General features: G+C 33.9%; 1 protein-coding gene across 1 annotated transcript in view; it reads right to left on the bottom strand.

The window, feature by feature from the left end:
- Positions 1-23,296, bottom strand: part of LOTGIDRAFT_117784 (hypothetical protein) — a gene marked incomplete at both ends in the record, with an annotated part of 68,920 nt that overhangs the window by 12,598 nt on the left and 33,026 nt on the right. Inside the window, one exon of the mRNA XM_009056246.1 lies at positions 14,588-14,672. Coding sequence (XP_009054494.1) covers positions 14,588-14,672 — 85 coding nt within the window. The remainder of the gene's footprint in view (positions 1-14,587; positions 14,673-23,296) is intronic.

Here is a 23,296-nt window from a genome sequence, read left to right as displayed (position 1 = left end):
GAAGGCACTAAAGTCGTGTAATACTGTAGATAGCATTCGTAAAAAGGAAGCTTTCATCAAAGAAGAGTGGAAGCAATCAATGGCACCAGTTACACAAGTCATTGCTGAGAGAATGCAGCTGAAAGAGAGAACCTTTGTGGTTTACCCACCAGCGTCACCTGAAGACATAAACAAAGTGTGGCAGACAGCCATTTCAATAGACAACCAACTTGAAGTAGGGAAACTTTAACAACAGCATGTGAAAAACAAAAACAGTACGAAGCTTTTAAAGAGAAACACTGTAGAGAACGACATTATTGTTTTCAGGTTAGGTTAATCCCTGCATTAATAATTTTTGAAGCTTTTTCTCAGTGCATGTTTTTACTTAACGAAGGTGTTTTCGCTTCTTACACTTCTATTCATCAGAAATTATTGCTGCCTGCTTCGTTCTATTGCTCTGCGTTCATTTATTACAGCTAACCTGGACTTGAATTCCATTTCTTGTATAGGATCTGAGATAACAATTTTGTTTTGTCTTTAAGATATGGAAATGTAATGATGAAGAGTGCTGCCAAAGAACTGACAATTCTGATCCAGATTGGTTGCCAGATCCAGTATTGGGTGATGATAGTCATTACAAAGATTTCAGTATTGTTTATCCAAGTATGCAATAACAACAAATTGCTGATTTGAGACCAGGGTTTTCTTTGAACAAGTACATGTATCTGTTTTTGTGATATTTCCTCTCCCTCGCTTTTCAGGTCATCCCTTTGATGGGGTTGTCTTCTCAAGGCTTGGGATATCGTGTGCCAGTCCTGTTGAATGGGCCTTTTACAGTTCCAGGAAGGGATCCCTCACAGTCTGCTGTCATTGTGGATCAAATGCAGGAAAGGTTGACCCAGCATTAAAGACTCAGTACAAAAGCCTGGTAAAAGACTTTATCCCTCGAAATCCACAACAAAGATATTTATTTTTTAAGGTTGGCCTAATCTTAAATTTGAAATAAGTCATGGCAAAAACATGAAACAGTTCATAAAATGATCATCAAAGTCAATAACTACCAAACCCTTCATCCGATTGTTACCAATAACGAACTCGAGTGAGATCTCATCAATGCATACATGCATACCTAGGGTCATATAGGTTGGTTAAAAACTGTAGTCTCTATCGTGCCTACCATTGAAATTTGATTTGTTTTTATTAAGTCAAGGGAAATAACTGAGATCTCATCAATATATAAATGCATACCAAGTTTCATCAAGATCGGATAAAAACTGTAGCCTCTATCGCGCCTACAAGAAATGTGAAAGGACGGACGGTCGGACAGGGGCGACGGCAATATACGTCCACATTTCCATGTGGGCGTATAAAAACTGTAGTCTCTATGGTGCCTACAAGCCAGATTTAATGTGTTTTTCTAAGTCAAGGGCAATAACGAATATGGGTGATGGCAATATACACCCCCCATTTCATGTGGGCCTATAAAAACAATTATCTCCAATTCCAATACTTCAAGGGACATAACTAATAAAAATACATTTCTATGATTTAAAGAGAGGGAACTGACCACAATAATTGTTATATTATGATAAGAAAAAATATAGTAAATCAACATCGTCAGCTTATCATATAATTTGGGAAATAATATGAAATGGGTGCGTATATTGTCGTCACCCTGACCGTCCACAATAACTCGTAAACACTCTACAAGGCGCAATTCTTGATGGATTCTGATGAAACTTGGTGTGAGTGTTTGTTATCAACCAAGGATGAACCCTATTTAAATTCAAAGAGATAATTAGATATTTAAATAATTAAATAATTAGTATGAGTTATTGCCCTTGTTCTTGAAAAGGCCTTCAAACACTAGAAGGCACAATGCTTGACGGATTTTGACGAAACGTGGTGTGAGTAGTATATGTATTTTCACTTTGGAAGGTGACCCTTGACCTTTTTCCTTAAGGTCAAAAGTCACCTTCCAAAATGAAAATACTAATAATAACTTGGTTCATGAGGATCCTTTTCTATTTATTAGTAAGTGGATATATAGGATTTAACATGGAAAATATAGGTAATGTTACTAAATATTATTACTACAGGTTCACAATTTGAAACAATAACATAAAAAAACATTTTTGATGCCTCTACATTTGCATCGATGAAGGGTTGACAATTTTAACATGTTTCTGTATGTTATTATTTCAGATCAACAATTCGTCAACACATCAGCCATTGACAATTTTATCCATTATCATCAAGAACATTTAAGGTACTAAAAGGAATTAAGATAGCTTGCGTTGCAAGGTAACATACGCCCACTGGCAGCTGTCAGAAATAATAAAACAGTCTTTAGTGACTAAAGTACGAATTTTCTCATATTGAAGAAATTATTTATGCTGAATAATTCCACAAAATTTTTAAAAATCAATATCAATAACCCAAATACAACAAACAATTAAATCACACAGCTCTAATCAAGGGCAAAAAACAACTTTTGACGCGTGTTTGCAAAGTCAAGGGCAATAACTCAAAAAATGTTCATCAAAAATGTCTCTTGTTAGAACTTGTCTGAGATTTATCAATTCCAATGATCACACCAAGTTTCATCAGAATTGGTTGAAAACTGTAGCTTCTATTGTGCTCACAAACAAATTTTGACACGTTTTTCGTAAGTTAATGGCATTAACTCAAAAACATTTTATCGAAAATGCGTCAAGTTAGAACTTTTCCGAAATCTTATCAATTTCAATGATCATCAGTTTCGGTTTCATCAGAATCGGTTGAAAACTGTAGCTTCTATTGTGCTCACGAACAAATTTTGACGCGTTTTTACAAAGTCAAGGGCAATAACTCAAAAACCTTTCATTGAAAATGCGTCAAATTAGAACTTGTCCAAGATCTTATCAATTCCAATGATCACACCAAGTTTCATCAGAATCGGTTGAAAACTGTAGCTTCAATCCTGCTCACGAACTATTTTTAACAAATTTCAACACGTTTTAACAAAGTCAAGGGCAATAACTCAAAAACCGTTCATTGAAAATGCGTCAAATTAGAACTTGTCCAAGATCTTATCAATGCCAATGATCACACCAAGTTTCAGCAGAATCGGTTGAAAACTGTAGCGCCAATCCTGAAAAACATTTCCCCGGCCATAATTATACTGGTCCAGGCACCAGGTTAGATCTACGCTTGGACAAAAACGATAACCCCAAACCAGGGGGAGAATCCGTCAATAGAGTTGAAGCTGCCGCACTTAAACACGACATACTATACAGAAACAAAGACATAACATCCAAACACAAAGCAGACAAACAAATGATATACGAACTTGAAAATATTCCAAATCCAACTTTCAAAGAGATAATGCAAAGGGCTTTAATCATAAAACTCTTAAAAGCAAAATTGATATTGGGTATGGTTATAGCAGATGAGATTCATAAAGAATTTCGAAAAAACAAACATTATTTAAAAGTCAAAGTGTTTGATAAAGATGAAATATGGTCAGCTGATTTAATCAACATGCCAGTTTAAAGAGGATATAAATATTGTTTGACAGTCATTGGCATCTACACAAGATATGCTTGGGTCTTTCCCTTGAAAAACAAACCGGGTCTGACTGTCAAACACGCATTTGAAACCATAATGAAACAATTTGACAGGCGACCCCAAAAGTTATGTGTAGATAAAGGAAGCGAATTCTACAAAAGAAACGTGAAATCTCTGGGGTTTGAAATTTACAGCACACATAACGAAGGTAAAGCCGTAGTTATTGAGAGATTCAATAAATGTTTATCCTCCTAAAACTTATTTCGGTTAAGGAGATATTCAAAAGTCATTGGGTTCTCTCCCTGGATTCCCGTGGGCAAAATATCCCAGAGAAAAACATCTCCCCGGCCATAATTATACTGGTCCAGGCACCAGGTTAGATCTACGCTTGGACAAAAACGATAACCCCAAGCCAGGGGAAGAACCCGTCAATAACGAATTATTCAAGAAATTCAGGGTATTGAAATCTCAAAAATGGCTTAAAATATTACCAGTTGTTGTCGACGAATACAAAAACAAAATACTCTCGTCTATAGGTGTGACACACAAGCCTCAAACATCCCGAATATCATAAAATCCATCAACACTCGAAAGTTGGAGATCGAGTTCGTAATTTCAAATATAAATCCAAGTTTGAGCTACGTCGGGTACTGGACGAATGAAATAGTTTTAAGATAGATAAAGTAAATAGTATATTTCCTCCTACGAATTAATCGATCAAGACAAAGAACAAATCATAGAAAGGTTTTATCAAAATGAACTTCAAAAAACTGACTTTTAAAAATGGTTGAACAGTTTCTCGATAAATACGGAAACGACACAACTACAAACTTGCAACTTACGAAATGGGCAAAGGAGTTAAGGTGTCACCATTTTATTATTGCATGCGAGATGAAATTAATGACCTCAAGTATAAGAAAGGTAAACTTTACGCCATAACTAATATTCATACTTCGGATCAAAACGGAGTTCATCACTCTGCTTTATACAAAGACTCTATAAATAACTTCTATTTCTTTGATTCTTTTGGTCTGGAACCGACAGAAGAGATAACGAATTTAACTAGTAAATCAATAAAATGTTCTACATTTCAAATACAAATGCCAGGTCAAAAGTTGTGTGGACAGCTTTCGCTTTGGGTATTATATCGATTGAGTTTTGGAGAAAAGTTTGAAGAAATCATAATAAATTTAACTCAATAAAAATGGCAAACAAGTTTGGATTAGGGTCTCTGGAATCTAAGAAAGCCATCAGTGCTACAGCATGGATAATCAAAGCGAAACCTCATTTCGTGGATCAAATCGGAGACACCTTACAAGGGGATATCGATATGAATAATTTTACCAACTAATTTAAAGTTTCCAGAAAATGATAACGATGCCGTGAACAAGAAATATTTACTGGATCAAATAAATGCAAAAGATAAAGACCATATTGAAAGTAGAATAAATGAAGTGAAAAGATTCTTCAGACGAAACATTAAAAATTATGTCGACGAAACTAAACTACAACAAGAGTTAACGAGTTTGAAACGTCTTATTCAAGTGAATAAAACAAGTCTGTTACAAAATTTAATATCTCAATTAGATGATAGGATTACGAGGTTAAAAATAGACGTTAAACGTTTAAGAGATAAACCAGGTATTAACGAAGAGACTGCTGTGGAAAATAAACTTACCGATAACAGCGTATTACAAGAAGAACTAGAGCCGTGCCACGGTACCAAAGCATTACGCATCCAAGCTACCTGATACATCGGTGAAACGTTGCATTTTAAAGTCACAATGGGATTTTTTAACGAAAAAAAAGCATGTAAACATTCAATATTAAAAATATCGTTTAAACCGTTTATCGTTCAGTAGTGAAAAGACGTATGAATTTGATACCATTCGGTTCTAAAAGGTTGTATTATTCGGTAGTAGGAAGTCGAATTTTCAAATAGCTGTAAAGTTAAAAGTACAAATCGCACAACAAAAATGAAAATATTTTTGGAAAGGTTTCGTCAAGCACAATAACTTTTGTTAGGTAAAGAGGTCAACAAAGGTCAAATAAAAGAGATATAGGCCTTAAAAGTGTCGAAAATCCCTGTTTTGGGACGTCTGTAAAAGCGGAAATATATGTCGGACATCAAAGATCAAAGTATGACATCGCACAGATCGAGGTCATGCATATCAATGGTCAAAATATCAAAACTGTAAAACCTATTAGGTCCAAACAAATGAACTTTATCATTGATTGTCATAAGTTTTGGATTGTTTTTATCGATGGTGACAAATGCAAACTTTGCGAGTTATAACAATTTCAAATATTTAAGTAAAAGTAACGCGGATTTGCCATGCTCACTTCAAAAATTTTGCTTTGTCTCTAATAATGTTTGCAATGTTGAATAATGTTTAAAATTTCAAGGGTTTACAATCATTAGATCATGAGATATTCGTAGTTAAAAGTTTTTTTTATAGGCAACGGTGAGTGTACGCACAGTTACAATAGAAGTCAGTAAAAAAAATTTGATTTTTAAACAGTGCAATTTTGATCAAAATATTAAGTGTGATATATCACCAGATAGGAGAGCTCGTGCACTTTATGAATATGTAAGAAATTTTGTCGTGTGTTAATTAGGTCACGTGACAGAGCTCTTCAAACTTAAATATCGCGATTTTCAAATGGCTGTAAAACCAAAAATGAATTCTTCATTTTAGGATAGATATCGTCTAAGGCAACAACTTTTGTGCTGGTCACAAGATCACCAAAGGCCAAGGTTGCAAGATATGAACAATGGACAATATTGAAAAAAAACAACCGGAAATAACTAAAAAGCAGAATCAAAATTCAAAAATTTGATAATATAGACATTAAGATAATACAAATCCGATTAAACCCTGATCCCAAAATGTACTTTTATAGACAATTTAGTCACATCATGATAGCGGCTGATCTAATACTTCCGGGACGAATTTTATCATTTCAAATCTTATATTTATATATGATATATGTTATATTGATATAAGCAATTCTAGCATGTTGCAAAAAGAATTTTTAAAATATCTATAAAATTTCGGAAGTTGCAATTTCAACTTGAAGAGCGAATGACGTTAATACCGGAAGTGATACAGAAATTCCAATCAAAATCGCAATCAAAATGTCTATCAACTCGTAAATTTTCAGATCGATCGAAATAAAATTGTACAAGTTTAAAAAGAACGTTATTATTAAAAGAAAAAAAGTCAGCGACAAAGGTCAAAATCTGAAATTTTTGAGAGTGCTATCCTTTCGCCCAGGCCTGTGCAACCTTTCCGCAACAGCGGGCCACATTTTGGGGATGCGAGTAGGCCGTTGGCCACGAAAAATACAATCAATGAATCATGGAATTAACAATCTGAAACATGCAATCTTTTCAAGTCATTTATTCATTAACGTATTTCAATGTGCATTGCAAATGACAGACATATTTGACGAAAAATCACTGTTTCACACGAGGTCAGACCTCGTAAACGATTTGATTGGTTAGATTCATTTCTACGTCATACTTTGATATAACAGCACGGATATAACTGGTTTCGATATTAGAATAGCAACAATCTGCGGGCCACACCGACAGTGACAAGAGCAAACGAAGCATTTTCTCGCGGGCCGCATTTCCCTCAAATTTTACATGACGCCACGTGCCGCACGACATCATCTCGCGGGCCGCATTTCGGGTTGGGCAAAAATGCGTCATTTTCTTTTCGACGCAGATATCTAATTGAAATAGATTTTCCTATGAAGGTTTAAGTCAATCAAATAGTAGGGTTGATTTTCAATGACGGTCAATTGGAAGAAAGTAAACAATTTAACAACAAAAAGGATAACTCGTATGAATTTTCCTCCAACGATAAATACGTAGACAGCTTTAGAATGTCAATAGTAATGGATGATGAAAAGGATATTCTTGGATTTAAAGATTTAGATATGATATTGGAGACCGATAGGCCACCATCGGCCAACATTATTAAAAACCTAACACCACTAAAAGAATCGAGTAGTTTGACTTTGAATACGTAAAACTGTATTTTGCTTTAGGTGGAAAATATACCTCAATCGATGTTCATAAAAGTCAACAAGAAAGAGAGTTTATAGTATATTTATCGTTTGCCGAAGAACCTAACAGGAAAATTTCAGGTGGTGGTTATATTTATAGATCCAAGATTACCATCGAAACAGAATAAATAAAATTTTCTTATCATCGTAACAAGGACCATACGAAAAAAGAAATGTCCTTAGTATGTTAGAAAGAAAAACCAGGCTCTTCCCAAACCTAAAACCAACAGATAATATCCCAGAAGAATTTTACAATAAAATAATGATTATAGTTTATATCTTCGTAGGAAAACATTGCATAGATTAAAACGATTCTGTTTGATAAATCAGAAAAAAATAACTTTAGTTTCTCATAGTGGTAGTGGTTTCGACAATTGGATCTTATTAAAAATATGGAAAAATGATCTCATCCTCCTCTGAAAACTAGCAGGGGGATTCTTAAATTATCTATATCTAAGATAAAGATTTACAAAAGAAGTGGAAGAGACAAAAAGAAATATCGAGTATAAAAACTTTTTTCAAACTATTAATTTCATCTGTTCTTATCAGCACATAGCAAGCAGTTTCCAAAACTGGGGAGATTCTTCTAATTTACCAATGAATTTGAGAAAAATAACGGATTTAGATATTGCTAAATATACCGAACATAATTGGGAATCTTTAAGAGAAGAATGGGAACCTTATGCAAAAAGAGATACTATATGTCTAGGAGTATGTTTAATTAAATACAATTAAGTTTATCTCTCAAAGGATGGGATTATTTATGCCGAGGAGAAAAAGTTTATTCACACGTAGATCCATTTATAAGACATTACATTAGAAGATCCATAAAAGGTGGAAGAGTATCCGCAAACATAATGAAATTCAAATCGAATAAATTAAATGAAAGATTATTTTCAAACAAATAATATAATAGATAACGTCTTATTTTCTCAAGTAATCAATGATGTTTGCGATAAGTTTTCTTCATTCAAAGGTCAAATTGAAATATACAGAAAGATATTTCAAGATGGTGAATCGATGGAGATATAATGAATCGACAACTAAACCAGTTGTAAACGAACAAATTGAAAGAAATAAAATGTTCTAAACAAATGGCTTTTGATGCCAATGGATTATACCCTTCCGCTATGTGCGAAGGTGAATATCCAAAAGCCGAATCAGCCAGACCTTTTAAACTAAAGGAAAACAATGAATTTGTTAGATTATTCAATCAACAAAAAATTACCGTTTGGTTTGAATACCCTAAAGACATGTTTTTCCAACCACCGTTGATCAAATTACAGTGAATGTTAATCACGTCGTTGTTGGCCTTGTGTGGTGCTAATGTCAATTGCGCGTATATTCGTTTTACTCTAGTAGTACCTTCCCTCCGTTATCTGTTGATATTTTTTTTTGGTTATTGTTTTCGTTGATATTTCTGATGGAATTGTTAACGGAGAAATACTTTAATCCCAATTCATATTGTTGATTATGACATTTCATAACATGACATTTATCAATCTTATAATACCTTTCTCGAGGAGTCTTTTTAATATACAATTTACTTCATTATATTGTCTGTCTGATCGATGAACTTCCTTCATTGCAGCTAATATTATTTGTAATCTATTAAATAATTCCTCGTTGTTGTCGGATAAAAACGTTACACCTTGTTCAGATACCATATCTTCGAATTCGTCTATTTCTTGTTTGATTGAATTGTCTTCAGCATCTGCTTCGTCAACTTCATATTCATCATCTTGATCAATAACTCTTATATATAACTCAACTTCTTTCGAACTTTTTGTTTCGGGTCCTGACTTTCTAATTGCATGTAGAAATTTTGAATATGCTACTAAATCCTTATAGTCGGCAAAACCAGCATCCCGCCATTCATTAAATCTATTAATCCTTCTGTTAATGTAAATATAAAGGGTTTAGTATGGATTTGAAATTTAGGGGAATTTGTACTCAATTTTATTTTAAATCCATTAAACAATAACCCCTCATCATCAACAATTGGTGTAATGCTCTTTGGTAAATCTGGTTTAAAAAAGACGATTTATATCATCTAATGTCCCAATTATAATACCACTATATTCAATCGGTTTTGGATCGGGGTGATCTATACGAGGCGTGGGTGTATATTCTAAAGCTAATTTCTTTTTAATATCCTCTTGAGTTTTTAATATTGGTTGAAATAGAGTTCGTAGATTGTCTGTTAATCCAATTGTTGTAATTTATCATTTTCAACCTGGGTCTTTATTTTATTCTTAGCTTTGATATATTCTCTATTTCCTTTCAAAATATTATTCCAATCACTACTTACTTTTAAAAAAATAAAATTTGTTTTAACAGATGTCAGTCATAACTCTTTCACCTGCAGGTTTTCTAGTATTTACAAATCGACTGAATGATTTGAAACAAGCCTTTGTCGTTTTATGCGTTCTTTCTGATAAACGTGGCGTCCATTCGGTAAAAGGATTGGGATTGGTAAATACAGTGACAGTTGTGATGTCTTCCTTTCGTGAAGAATTCTTGTTGAACGGTTTGACTTCTTTGTGCTACGCAGTAGTCAAACATTATCAAGTTTCCTTCGGTTGCTGTCAATTTTAGACAAGTCCAGATCATTGACATTTTTCTTGAGAAACACTTTTACGTTGGCTAGATTGAGAGACGGATTCTTTTCTCTCATTAAGCTATCTAAGATATCTTTTATTTCCGCATTCTCTTGTAAGTCTTCGTTGCTTTCATAATAGTGAAAATGTCTTGAACGTCTTCCTTTGGTACGTATTCCAAAGCTTTGAGGAACTTATTATAGGATTGTTCGGGTCTCGAAATCTTAAAGGTTCTATGTTGTCAACATGTTAAAAGCGAGGTACGTTTTTCCACAACAAGAACATCCGCAAATGCACATGAGCATGGGGTTACTAGGAAAAACATCCGAATGTTTGAATTTTTTTCCCATTTTTTATTTATTATATATTCGTACCAAAAATCACCCCGTTTCCCTTAAACTTTGAAATAAAGATTCCCTCACCCGAACGCACGTTTTAAGAACATGGCATTGCCCTTGAGTTTGACTTCAATTTCTCCAGTGTCGATCTGGTCTTGGATACTGTTTAATCCCTGGTTAACGCTTTTCTTGGTTTCTTCGCTAAATCGATTTCCGAATTTTTTTCTGTCCCTAATATATCTGCTACTCCCGAACCTTTCTTTTCATCTCCAGCTGCTAACTTTGCCATTGCTAAATTGTGTCTGCGTTTTTTGGCTTTTTCAGCAGCTTGAGCTTACTTATCGTTGACAGTTTGGTCAGCACTTTGGTCAGCACCGTATCACTAACAGCACCAGCTGTGGTAAGACCAGCAAATATCAGAGGTAAGAGAGGTAAAAACCCACCTTACTTTACGTTCGTGTTAATTCTTTCCAAGTCTATATCATTTCTGACTTTGCAATGTATGTATTTATCGAAAAAATTTTGGGTTATATTCACTTTTTTACCATTGTAAGTTATTGGAGTCGGCGAATTTGTTTCGATAGTTTCTATTATTTTCATAACTAAAGTTTCTGGTTTCATTTTTAAGGGGTATTTTTTTCTTCAATTCTTATCATTCTTCTATCTGATATTTTAATTAAATGTTTTGCTTCTTCCAGTAATAAACAGTACCCGGTTACTTCTCCTTGTGTTTTATCGGTATGGATATTAATATTTACTCCCATTTTGAAAAGATCTTCTTTATGAGCTGATAGATCGAAACAGAAGATTGGGTGATTATTTGAAAAATCTATATATTCAAACTGAGGTGGATTTCCAAATAATTCACACATATTTTTATAGTTTCTATTCAATTCGTTATAATCTTTTTTTGGAAGGATAAATTGTCAAAGGTTGGTTAGGATAATTATCATTGTTTAATCTTACTTGAACTTTATGGATTATAGGATCTTGATTTTGGTTCATTGCTACTCTAAAGATATTATTGTTGTTCGTCTGAGAGTCTGGCAAGTTCTTGAAACCAACCATTAAATATTGTGCTGGTCTGATGGTGTTGGTGATTGGCCACGTGGTGGATTCTCCCATTAAAGTCATGCTACCTACCGTCTTTCGACGAAAAAAAGCTATTTCGACATCTTGAATATTCTCGTTTCTACTTCTATGGAAGGAGTAATTACCGGTATGTAAAGTTGGGGATTCGTTATTTCTAATTTTGCATTTGAATTATTCTCTCCAAAGAAAATCTTATCATCGTTGATTTCCCTTTGCAGATGAATTTTATATGGCTAACCTATGGAAACCTTTCTGTGTTCCAACAGACTAAATAAAGGATACAACTTCCAATTTACGTAATTACCCCAACTACTGTTCTCAACAGAATTGTTGTATTGAAGCACTCGTTTTTCAAATCCATGGTTTACTCCACTTGCTACTCTTTCCAATGTGTTCCGAGCAATAACTCTCATTCTAGCTTCATCTGCATCATTTGCTACAGTTACCGTTACCGACATCGGGAATCTATCCTGCAACCGAATCGTAGTTTTTGGGAAACAGAACTGTTTTCAACATTGTTCCAAAACCATTTCGCTAAATAAAGATGGAAAGAAATTGTTTTCTAACGTTGTGTTGGTTTGTTGAATTCGATTCTGAGTGGCATCTTTGATTTTGAAATCGCACCGGAAATAAGCATGGGAAAGTAGCAAACAATTAGACAATGAATTAATTTCAAAGGTTTATTTGGGTTTTTGTCCCTTGATTATGTTATCCTCTTTTTCTTGTTGAATGAAAATTGAATCGGATCATATAATTGAAAGATTGGATCCAGTGTGTAATGTTTACTTGCCATTTTAAAAGTTATTAAATATGAATATTTTTTATCCAATGATTTTAAACCCCTTTCCTCGTTTTTCCAATGTTTGTCGTTCTAGTCTCTTATTTCTTAGTTCTCTTAATAACTGCAGTTCTTTCAGTTCGTCAGACTTTTTCACAGCGCCGCTTATACTGACTCCAGCTTTGGCAACAGAACCAAGAGCTTGCACTTCAGAAAAAATGAGAGATTTGTTGTTTGAAACAAAGCTGGCTACTTTGGGAATTAGAGAAGTCATCGAAAAAAAGAAACCGTCTCCCGAATAATCAGTTTAGAACATTTCTTGTTTGTGTTCTAAAATTAAAGACAACTTATTTTTAATGGGGTTATTTTATACTGTATTATTATAGGGGATATAGATTTTTAATGTTTTTTGAAATGTATATAGAATATAATATTTTCCTGATGTGTGAGTGTTTGTGTGAGATAAGATTCTTTCGGATCAGAAAAAAAAGAGATATTTTTGAACTGGTTAAAACTGGTTCAAAAGTTTTGCGCAAAATCCATAAGGTCATATACTACTATTGGTAGAAAGGATATTCATGAACCAAAGTTATTATTAGTATTTTCAATAAAATACATATACTGGTGTAAATGTTTGTAATCACCCAAGGATAAACCCTATCGTAAATCACAAAAATAGCGATGCCATCGTAATACGCCCACATTGGACAGACAGACAGTAAATATAGTAAATATAGTAAATATAGTAAATATCATAGTAAATATTTTTCGATTCGTTTGACTTTCATTAGAGTTCATCCTTGGGTAATAACAAACAATCACACCAAGTTTTGTCAAAATCCATCAAGAAACCAGCTCTCTATCATGTCCACAAACAATTCAAAACAAGGGCAATAACTTATAGTAACTATTTTTCGATTCGTCTGATTTTCAATAGGGTTCATCCTTGGGTGATTAAAAACACCCACACCAAGTTTCGTCAAAATCCATCAAGAAACCAGCTCTCTATCTTGTCCACAAACAATTCAAGAACAAGGGCAATAACTCATAGTAAATATTTTTCGATTCGTCTGATTTTCAATAGGGTTCATCCTTGGGTGATTACAAACACTCACACCAAGTTTTGTCAAATTCCATCAAAAAACAAGCTCTCTATCGTGTCCTCACTCTATCGCGTCCACAAACAATTCAAGAACAAGGGCAATAACTCATAGTAAATATTTTTCGATATGTCTTATTTTCAATATGGTTCATCCTTGGGTGATTACAAACACTCCCACCAAGTTTCGTCAAAATTTATTAAGAAACCAGCTCTCAATCGTGTCCACAAACAATTGTGGACAGACAGACAGACAGGGGCAACGGCTACATAAAAATTGAAAAATATTTAGTATGAGTTATTGCCCTTGTTATGGAAAACGCGTTCAATTTTTAGCTCGCAAACCCTCTAAAAGGTTCATTTATTGAAGAATTATATAAGTAATATTTGTGAAATTAAAAAGCTTAGATAGTCGTTTGTTACGAGTGCAGCAAGCAGAGACTTGCAATTGGTGCCCATGGGGATACCTACCGCTTGTTCATAAATTCAACAAAAATGTTCTCAATTGTGTAAAGGGTTGAAAAATCAAAGGTTTGTATTGATGAGACTCTTGAAAGTAATTTAGACTGTAAAATTTCTAATAGTTCTTTGGAATTTTCCAAGATCCACATTTGATTTATGTGGATTTAATATTGATTTAATTCTCAGTAGGTGTCACCTGGCAACTGTTACACTGAACAAAATAGGTATTATCAGTTGAAGGTCATAAACTGGCCTTTTTAAAGTCTTAAAAAATTTATTACAATGCAAAAAAACAAATTAGGTCATACATGATTATGTCCTAATATTCCAAAAATGCACCGTTTATTTTCTGATCAGTTTATATAAGGCTGGAGTCACAAATGAACGTAAAATATGTCTGGAACTGACTGAAAACACAACCATTTTACATTCATGTGCATGTATTTAATCATCAAAAATATGAAAATAGTAGTTAATTCTCAAAACACATTTGGCAACTCAAACGGAACTTAATTACAAAACATCCAGCTCAAACTATGCGCAACAACATGTTTCAGGTTCTGTCTTAATATTTCTAATGAATCATGAACCCTGAAATTAATACAGATCTTACCATGTGTGAGCTTTAGGAAGATTAGCTGTATTAATATCAACTTGATGTATAGTAAATAATCTTGGACCAGCGGCACCAGTTGAACCTATAAAAAAAAAACAAGAATCATTTTAATATTTGTATACCATTTTGATTTATTTGGTAAGGGTAAGTTTATGGAGGTCTATGTGAATCAGACTTCAGTACCCTGCTATTATATTGTTATTACAAGTTCAAGTATTGATACAAAAGAAGATTGTCACACAAAGCAGGGTAAATGTCCAAATAGGCAACCAAAGACACTATGGACCATTTTTTGGGGATACAAATTTTTACTTTCGTCGCTGACTTTCTAAGCATTTTTTTGACATTTTTTCAACATTTTGATTGTCAACAAATATGTCTACAAAATTTTAAAGTTTTGGGGCCATTCGTGAGTAAACTTGAAATTTTATTTGAAAAATTATTTTTGCAGTAAGATAAAATTGTTCAATAAAAGATTTGAAATGATAAAATTTGTCCCAGAAGTATGGAACACGCCGCCATCTTGACATGACATTCAGCCTCAGGGGTTAATCGGGTTTTTTTTTTAAGTGATGTCTAAAGTATCGATTGCTAACAAAACTTAGGAAACTGATTTTTTATTTTTTTAATTTTACTTTTTAGTTATTTAGTTTTTTCAGTATTGGACAAAATTTCAAGGCACAAATCTTGTGACCTTGACCTTTGGTGACCTTGTGACCTTTTTATCTTTGAAAATCTCAGTCACAATATTTAGATACTATTTACATACTACAAAATTTCTTTTATATTCTTAATGTGTGCAATCTCTCCTTTCTGATGATATATCACACATGTTCATCACACTTTTTAAAATTTGATAATTTTGCACTGACTTCTATAGTAACTATGCGTAATTTGGTTTTTGCCATATAAACTCAAGCCTATAACGTAAAACATTGAACATTGTACACATGATAACATCCATGGCCGAATTTTTGTGGTGGACGTGGCAATCCTTTTTAGATTTACTGTAAATCATTTACATTTACCCAACGAAATTGAAATTTTGTTTAACTCACAAAGTATGCATTTGTCAACCTTTAAACTTTGCATCAATATATGATACTACTTTGGCCAGTTCCTGATATCAGGATTCCTGTCAAAATCCAGCGAGAATCATGCCTTTTATCGTTTTCTAGCTATAAATTGAAAGAGTTTTCAAGAACAAGGTCAATAACACCTATTAAACATTTTTTGGATTCTTTTATTTACGATAGGGTGCACTCATGGGTAACAAAAAACAATTTCACCATATTATCAAAATCTGTCAAGAATTGGGCCTACTAGACTGTTTACAAAAATAGAATGCGTTTTCAAGAACAAGGGAAATAACTCAATACTAAATATTTTTCTTATTTTCGATAGGTTTTATCCTTCGTTAATTACAAACACTCACACCAAGTTCCGTCAAAATCCTTCAAGAATTGTACCTTCTAGAGTGTTTACAAGCTAAAATTGAACGCGTTTTCAATAGCAAGGGCAATAACTCATACTAATTATTTTTCGATTTTTCTGATCTTCAATAGGCTTTATCCTTGGGTGATAACAAACACTCATGCCAAGTTTCGTGAAAATTCCAGAGTTTTTCCAAGCTAAAAATTGAACGCGTTTCCAAGAACAAGGGCAATAAATATAACCAAGGGTAAACATTACCTCCTGGGGAACAGAACCTTGGTATTAACCATGGTATTACCTAACATCTTGAAAACAGATTGTAAATGTTTTAAAATTAGTAACTGAGTCTGAAGTTCGTCTGAACCAAGGACCAATATTAAATCTGAATCTGTTTGTCCACATTATTTTGAATGAAAGCTAATGTGTAAGAAGCATAGATGAAAATATGTGTGTATTTTGAAGATCTCTCTTCATAATGTTATCCATGAGCACTTTGTTTTTATACGCCCACACATAAGATGTAATGTCATAAACCTTATGAGGTCTTCCACCATTTGTAGTTTGTTTCTTCCCCTGATGAAGTCAAAACTTTTTTGACGAAACGTTGGGTATTAAAGGATTGTATTTGATGTCAAGTTTTATTATTTATTACACCAAGTTTAGTATACATCAAATCGCTGTACTACTAGTGGTATTGGTGATCCCATCAAAAAGTCTTCTGTGATTGGTTATTGCTGCCTGTTTTTTCTTTTTGGAATCACCACATTTTCATCTGGGCGTATAAGAATGTTTACCGGGGAATGTCGCTGATTTTCTTAGGGTTGTGTCTGAACAAAATGAATTTACGAATAATCTAGCTTTTGTGTTTTAACTTATGATCAGAGCCTTCCTTTAAAGGCTCATATTTTTTTCATTTAACCTTTGTTGACCTCTTGACAAGAACAAAAGTTATTGTGCTTGATATTCAAAAGCATTTTCACTTTTGTTGTGCGATTGTGCGATGTTTACTTCCAGTTTTACAGCTAACTACCGAATGTCAAATACACCTTTTACTACTAAATGTTATCTAAGTCATGTGTCTTTTCACTACGGTACCTTAAATAGTTTATCACTTTACATTACTAAATGTTTACATGCTCTTCTTTTCGGTAAAAAAAACTCACATTAGCCATGTTTCATTGCTGAGATTTATTCCCGTTATCAATAAAGACAAATGTTTTCACTTTTGGTTGTCCTACTTCCAGCGTAATTAACAATTACAAATTTGTGTCATTCGGTAGTCAACGCTATGACAAAGATAGCTTGCCAGGCAAGGTAACATATGCCTACTGGCAGCTGTCAGAAATGATAAAACAGTCTTTAGTGACTAAAGGCCCATTCTCAAATAAATTTAAAATTTGTATGTCTACAATACAGATGATATAATTTCATGTAATACAATCTTCAAGAAGTGTTTTTATGTGTTGACTAATAAAGATAAACGTAAACTAGCATAGATAAACATTATCAATACTTTTCAAAATCCGAATCCAGAGTTTTATGCTCCAATTCTGGAAAACGATACTTACGTTACTGTCGCCGCTTTATGGATATTCTGATAAAAATACTCATTAAAACTTTTAACAATATGTAACTACATATTAAAAAGTTATTTTTCGCATGTTGAACCATTTTAGTATTTAAAAACAACAAATTTGACTCAGTTTCCCCAGTATGTAACTGGAATTTGAATGTAAAAAATGTCGTCAAAACAAAATACGCCAATTTATCGACTTGTTACGTGGTTCCCCAGACAAGGTCTTGATTATGTTTGACTGAATAAAGAAAAGGTTTTTTCTGTAGATAATTCAATGAATGCAAATACAAAAACACTTTGTTACGAAATATGGGTTGCGTTATTTGTTATTATAAGTTTTATAATAGATGATCGAAAGTGAAAATTTGGAATGGTATTTACGTTACAATATATTTTGATCTAAAACATTCCCAAATTGAACATTTGCTGTTTCCATATTATAAACACAACATACACGATTCATTAAATGATGACGACTGGTGCAATCGAAACAAACATAAAATGAATGGGTATTAAATTGCCTCAAATGATGTTTACGTTAACAATATTTACGTTACCAGGACCCTTAATTAGAGTTCTTTCCCGTGTTTAAAGCTCGTAGTTAGGCCTAGATTGGCCTTGAATATGACCTTGAAAGAAAAGTAACGTGGTTAACTATTCAAAACAATAACACCAATGATAAACTTGTATAGATGAAACGGGGACCAGATATATTACCCTTGAAAGGTAGGTGCACAGATGTTTATAAGGGTGTTGAACTTATTTTGGCTCAGATTATAGTCGACAAATTTGATGATAACAAGGTGAAAGGTATATTTCCTAGTGTGTTAATCAAAATGACCTTGATATTTACGTTACATATGGTAACATAAATATCACAATATTTGCTAAGTTTAACATTCATATTTCAAAACAAAATCCAGAGCTGCAACTCGGAAAGATTCAAATATACTTGTAAAATACAATTGTCTAATTAATCAATATATTTTTACGACCGGTGCTGATACCGTAAATGAAATTGGATAAAATTACCTAAACTGATATGCATGTCTAAACATCTGTCCAAATTGTATATGTGCAAAGCAATAGATGAATATATATTCTGTATTATTGAGTTGTATTCAATGCTCGTTTTAGCTAGGGTAACGTAAATATCTTCTGTAAGTAACATACATATTTTTTTGTGTTTTTAAGATTCCAATGGCTAAATCTAGGGCCGAAATTCAAAGGTCATATCGAGAGAGAAAGAAAGCTTAAGAAGGTGAAAAATATCTCAAGAAAGAAACAACTAGAGTACAGAAAAACAAAATAAAAAAGATGCAGAAAGAAATCGTAAACATCGGACATTGATTCAAGCTAGACATTCAAGAGATGCTGATGATGATGATGACGATGAAGAGACAACTGAAAGTGGTTATGATTCTTCTCGATTAATAGACAAATTACCAATACCTGCAAACAATAAACCAAGAAATCACAGAACAGCAAGAGCTCTACAAAGAGTGAACAGAAAGTGCAATAAAGTGGAAGCAAGAGCTGCAAAAATAAACAGAAAGCGATTGAAAGATTGAGAAACAAATTATCACGCGTCAAGATTCTCATTTTTGCCAGTACGCCAAAGAGTCGAGCTAATTCTCTTGTAGATTCTTCAAATGTAACACCTAAAAGAGCTGATCAAGTCAAACGAAAATTGTTACTTGGAAATGTACTGATAGATGAAATAACGCATAATGCCAAGGCAAAGAATAAATTGCCAATTGTCCGGATGATATCTGGAAAAATAACAAAAAAATATCTTTGCATCAGAGGCTTAAGCAAGACAACTGAAATAGCCTGTAGGCAAACGATTTCCAAACATGCTGTTCGAAAAGCTGTCACAAGAAGGTGCCAAAAAGATGTTCTCGAGTTTCTTAATCGACCTGGTAATAGTAGAACCAATCCGGGTAAAAAAGATGCCAAGTTATGCGACGGTAAAAAAATGCAAACAAAAGATTTAACAGACTACTTATCAAATTTGCATTCAAAATTTCTCTCTGAAAACCCAACGTATGTATTGTCCTTGGCCACATTTTGTTGGTTTCGCCCCAAAAACATATCAACAGTAAAATTTACCAACCGACAAGCATGCTTGTGTATTCGTCACCAAAATGCTGCTTTAAAACTAAAAGCACTCAAAAAACTAGGAGTGTCTGTTTGTGAAAATCCTGAAACCTAGATAAATTTGAATGATAAAATTGATGAAATTACAGCTGAAATTGATGATAAAAGAGAAGTAAATTATAATGTTTGGAAGCGGGTAGATTTGGGTGGTCTGAAAAAAATGAAAATCGTACATGAGAACAAATGAAAAGGAGAGTTCATAGTTGATTTGATAATTTAGTTTGACGAATTTGATGAACATGTTAACAGGATAAAGGAGCAGTACAATCAGATGAGATACTTAAAAGATCACCTTCCGTCGAATCATATTCTAGTCCAAATGGACTTCTCGGAGAATTATATATGTGGATCTGGTGATGAAATTCAGAGTGCATACTGGAATCAGTCATCAGTTACAATACATCCAATTGTCACCTATTATAAAAGTGGTAATGTTTTAAAACATAAAAGTTTTGTTGTAATCTCTAATGAGCTATTGCAAAACGCAGCAACCGCCAGGTCAATTATTGATATATTAATTCCCAAATTGAGAAAACTGGATAGTTATATTTCCTGCATTCACTACTGGACTGACAGTCCATCCAGTCAGTACAGAAATAAACACATATTTTATGTCATTTCCCAACATAGAAATTTGTATGGGTTTCCAGCAAAATGGAACTATTTTGTGGCTGGACATGGAAAAGGTCCGTGCGATGGTTTGGGTGGAACAACGAAACGTTTAGCAGAGGAAGCCATGTGGATGGGTGCTGCTGTTATCCAAGATGCGTCAGAGTTTTTCGTTTGGGCTACTAATTCTATCAAGGAAATTGATTTCTTATGGTTAGAAAAACCTCAATGTCAGGAAAAGCAATTTCTCAACTTGAAGTCAAACCAGTAAAAGGTACCATGAAATATCATGCTGTGGTTGGTGTTGACACAAACAAAATAAATACCAGAGATACCCCGTGCTACTGTAAAATTTGTTTGCTAGATGGAACCTGTGATTCCTGGAAACTCCAACAAATGACTGCACCTATTGAGTCTACTTCTGAGCCTTCACCTATTGATATCCCTACTGATGATCATACAACTACTGACGATCATACACCTAATGATACTCATACATCTAATAATCATCAACTTGAAGAACAGTATGTTGTTGATGCCAAACGCGCGTTTGGTGAAGATGATTCCGTAGCATGTGTATACGATCAGAAGTGGTATACTGGAAAGGTTTTAGAATCAGATGATGATGATGTCCATGTTTCTTTCATGGTTGCTTCTAAGGATTTGTTTAATTGGCCCAATAGATCTGATGAAATATGGGTCCAGAAAGAAAATATTCTATCAAAAATAGAAGTACCAACTGCATCAAATAGGCTTTTCAAAATAGGGTTCGACCGTGAGAGAATCCAGAGGTTATTTGATTTGAGGATCTGGTCTGAGTTTATGACCAGCTTCAATGGCAGATCAATGTTTTTGAATGACAAGTGGGTAGGATCTGATGTCATAAAGATGTTCTCAGATGCGGCAACAACCAAAGGCTAGGCTGCAGTCTTAGGATCCAAATGGCTTTATGGAGAGTGGCCTATAAATGTCATGGAATTGTTACCAATTGTTTTAGCCATTGAACATTGGGATTGGGGTTATCTCCTCAAAAACCATAAGGTCCTTCTTCTGACAGATAACGAATGTGTTATGTACGTTATTAATAAAGATTATTAATTCATTAAGATTGGTCACGGCCTCGATCAAGCATAATATATTACTCTGTGCTAAACATATCCCAGGTAAATCCAATTTGGTTGCTGACCATTTATCTCGATTTACTATTCAGCTGGCTCGAGCTTGGGCACCATGGTTAGACCCTACACCTCAGATGATAGATTCAGCTCCGTTAAAGATTTAAGCTCTGGTGCAACTGCTCTTCTTAATGAAGCCTTAGCTCCATCTTCTAGGTCAGTTTATGTGAGGACTTGGAGAAAATTCCTTGATTTTTGTAAAAGTAAAGGTTTAGAACCATATTTTCCAATCCCTAACTCTTTGATTTGTAATTATATGGCATTCATTTTTTAATCTGGATTTTCACCTAGCTCTTTGGCTACCCATGCTTCAGCTATCTCCTATGTTCAGAAATCTCAGGGTTTTCCAGATACTACAAATTCCTTCATGCTGAAAAATCTTCTAAAGGGTGCAAAGCGTCTACATGGTTCTCCAGACTCTAGGTTACATATCACTCATATAATTTTATTCAAATTGGTTACAGCAATTCCATTAGTTGTTTCGTTAAAATTTCATTGTCTGGTTCTAAAAGCCGCTTTTGCTTTGGCATTTGCAGGATTTTTTCGGATTGGTTAACTAGTGTTAAAATCTGCCAATACAGCTTTAAATGTGATACAAACATCGTTTGTTCATTTTAATGTTGACAGTAATAAATTGTCTTCAGTTCAAATTTCACTTCACCATTTTAAACACAAGACAACAGATGGTCCTGTTTTGATTGTCATAAATTGTGAGTGTTCAGTGAATAGTTCCATTACTTTCGCACCCTGTGCGATGTTGGCTTATCTACAAGCTTGTCCCCATGCATCTGGACCATTTTTCAGTTTCATGGTGGAGCCCCTGTAACTTATAACTTTGTCAACTCTTACCTTCGTAAATTGATTTCATCTTTAGATTTGAACCCTGTTCTTTATAAACTGCGCTCATTTCGAATAGGGGCTGCCTCAACAGCTTTTTCAAAAGGTTATTCTGAGGAAGCTATTCAGAGAATGGGGCGCTGGAAGAGCTCTGCAGTCAAATCTTACATACATGTGCCAAATTTATCCATTTAGGTCTATTTTCAGATTCGTGATTTTTAAAGTTTTATAGTTTGGACTGGGGTCCAGGTTGGCAACTTTGTTTATCATTTATAAATTTCTACTTTTATGTTTCATATAAGAGCACACATTGCAGGGAATACAGATTGTGAACTGGAGTGTAGATCTATTTCACTGTTGCACTCTGAATTTGGGTAGCCGCTCTCAGAAGTTTTAGATTTGAAAAAGCCTATTTCTACATCCAGGGCTTGGTGTGGGTCCCTTGCATCCTATCTATAATCAGTAACTGTGTTCAAGGTTTGCTTGTTGGTGTGATGTGTCTTGGTTTGGTCCTGTCATCACAAATGGTGATGTGTCTGGCATAATAAATTTTCTCATTAAGCCCAAACTATATTTTATGTTCCAAGAAATATGAGTTTCACTTTATCTTACATTTATGTATCAATTCATGTAATCTTTTCAATTGCTCAACTCATATTTCTCATATCATTGAAATAAATGATATTCACACCTACAAGCATATCTTTTATCTGGAGAGGAGAGGCACCTCAAAATTGCCTGACTATTCCTAGGGTTCATCAGTCTGGGGGTTGAGAGACATAAATACACATTATGGTAAATAATGTAATTTATGTCTTACCCTGATTGGTTGTTTAATTTGAGCGCGGAATTATCAATGTAAATAGAAGAATGTTCCCGCACTTTTCTCATTCGCTCTCTGTATCTTGCTGCGAT

Source organism: Lottia gigantea, assembly GCF_000327385.1.
Source record: "Lottia gigantea unplaced genomic scaffold LOTGIsca_27, whole genome shotgun sequence".
NCBI lineage: Eukaryota > Metazoa > Mollusca > Gastropoda > Lottiidae > Lottia > Lottia gigantea.
Note: the sequence above shows the minus strand (reverse complement) of the source record. Positions and strands in the feature narration are given on the sequence as shown.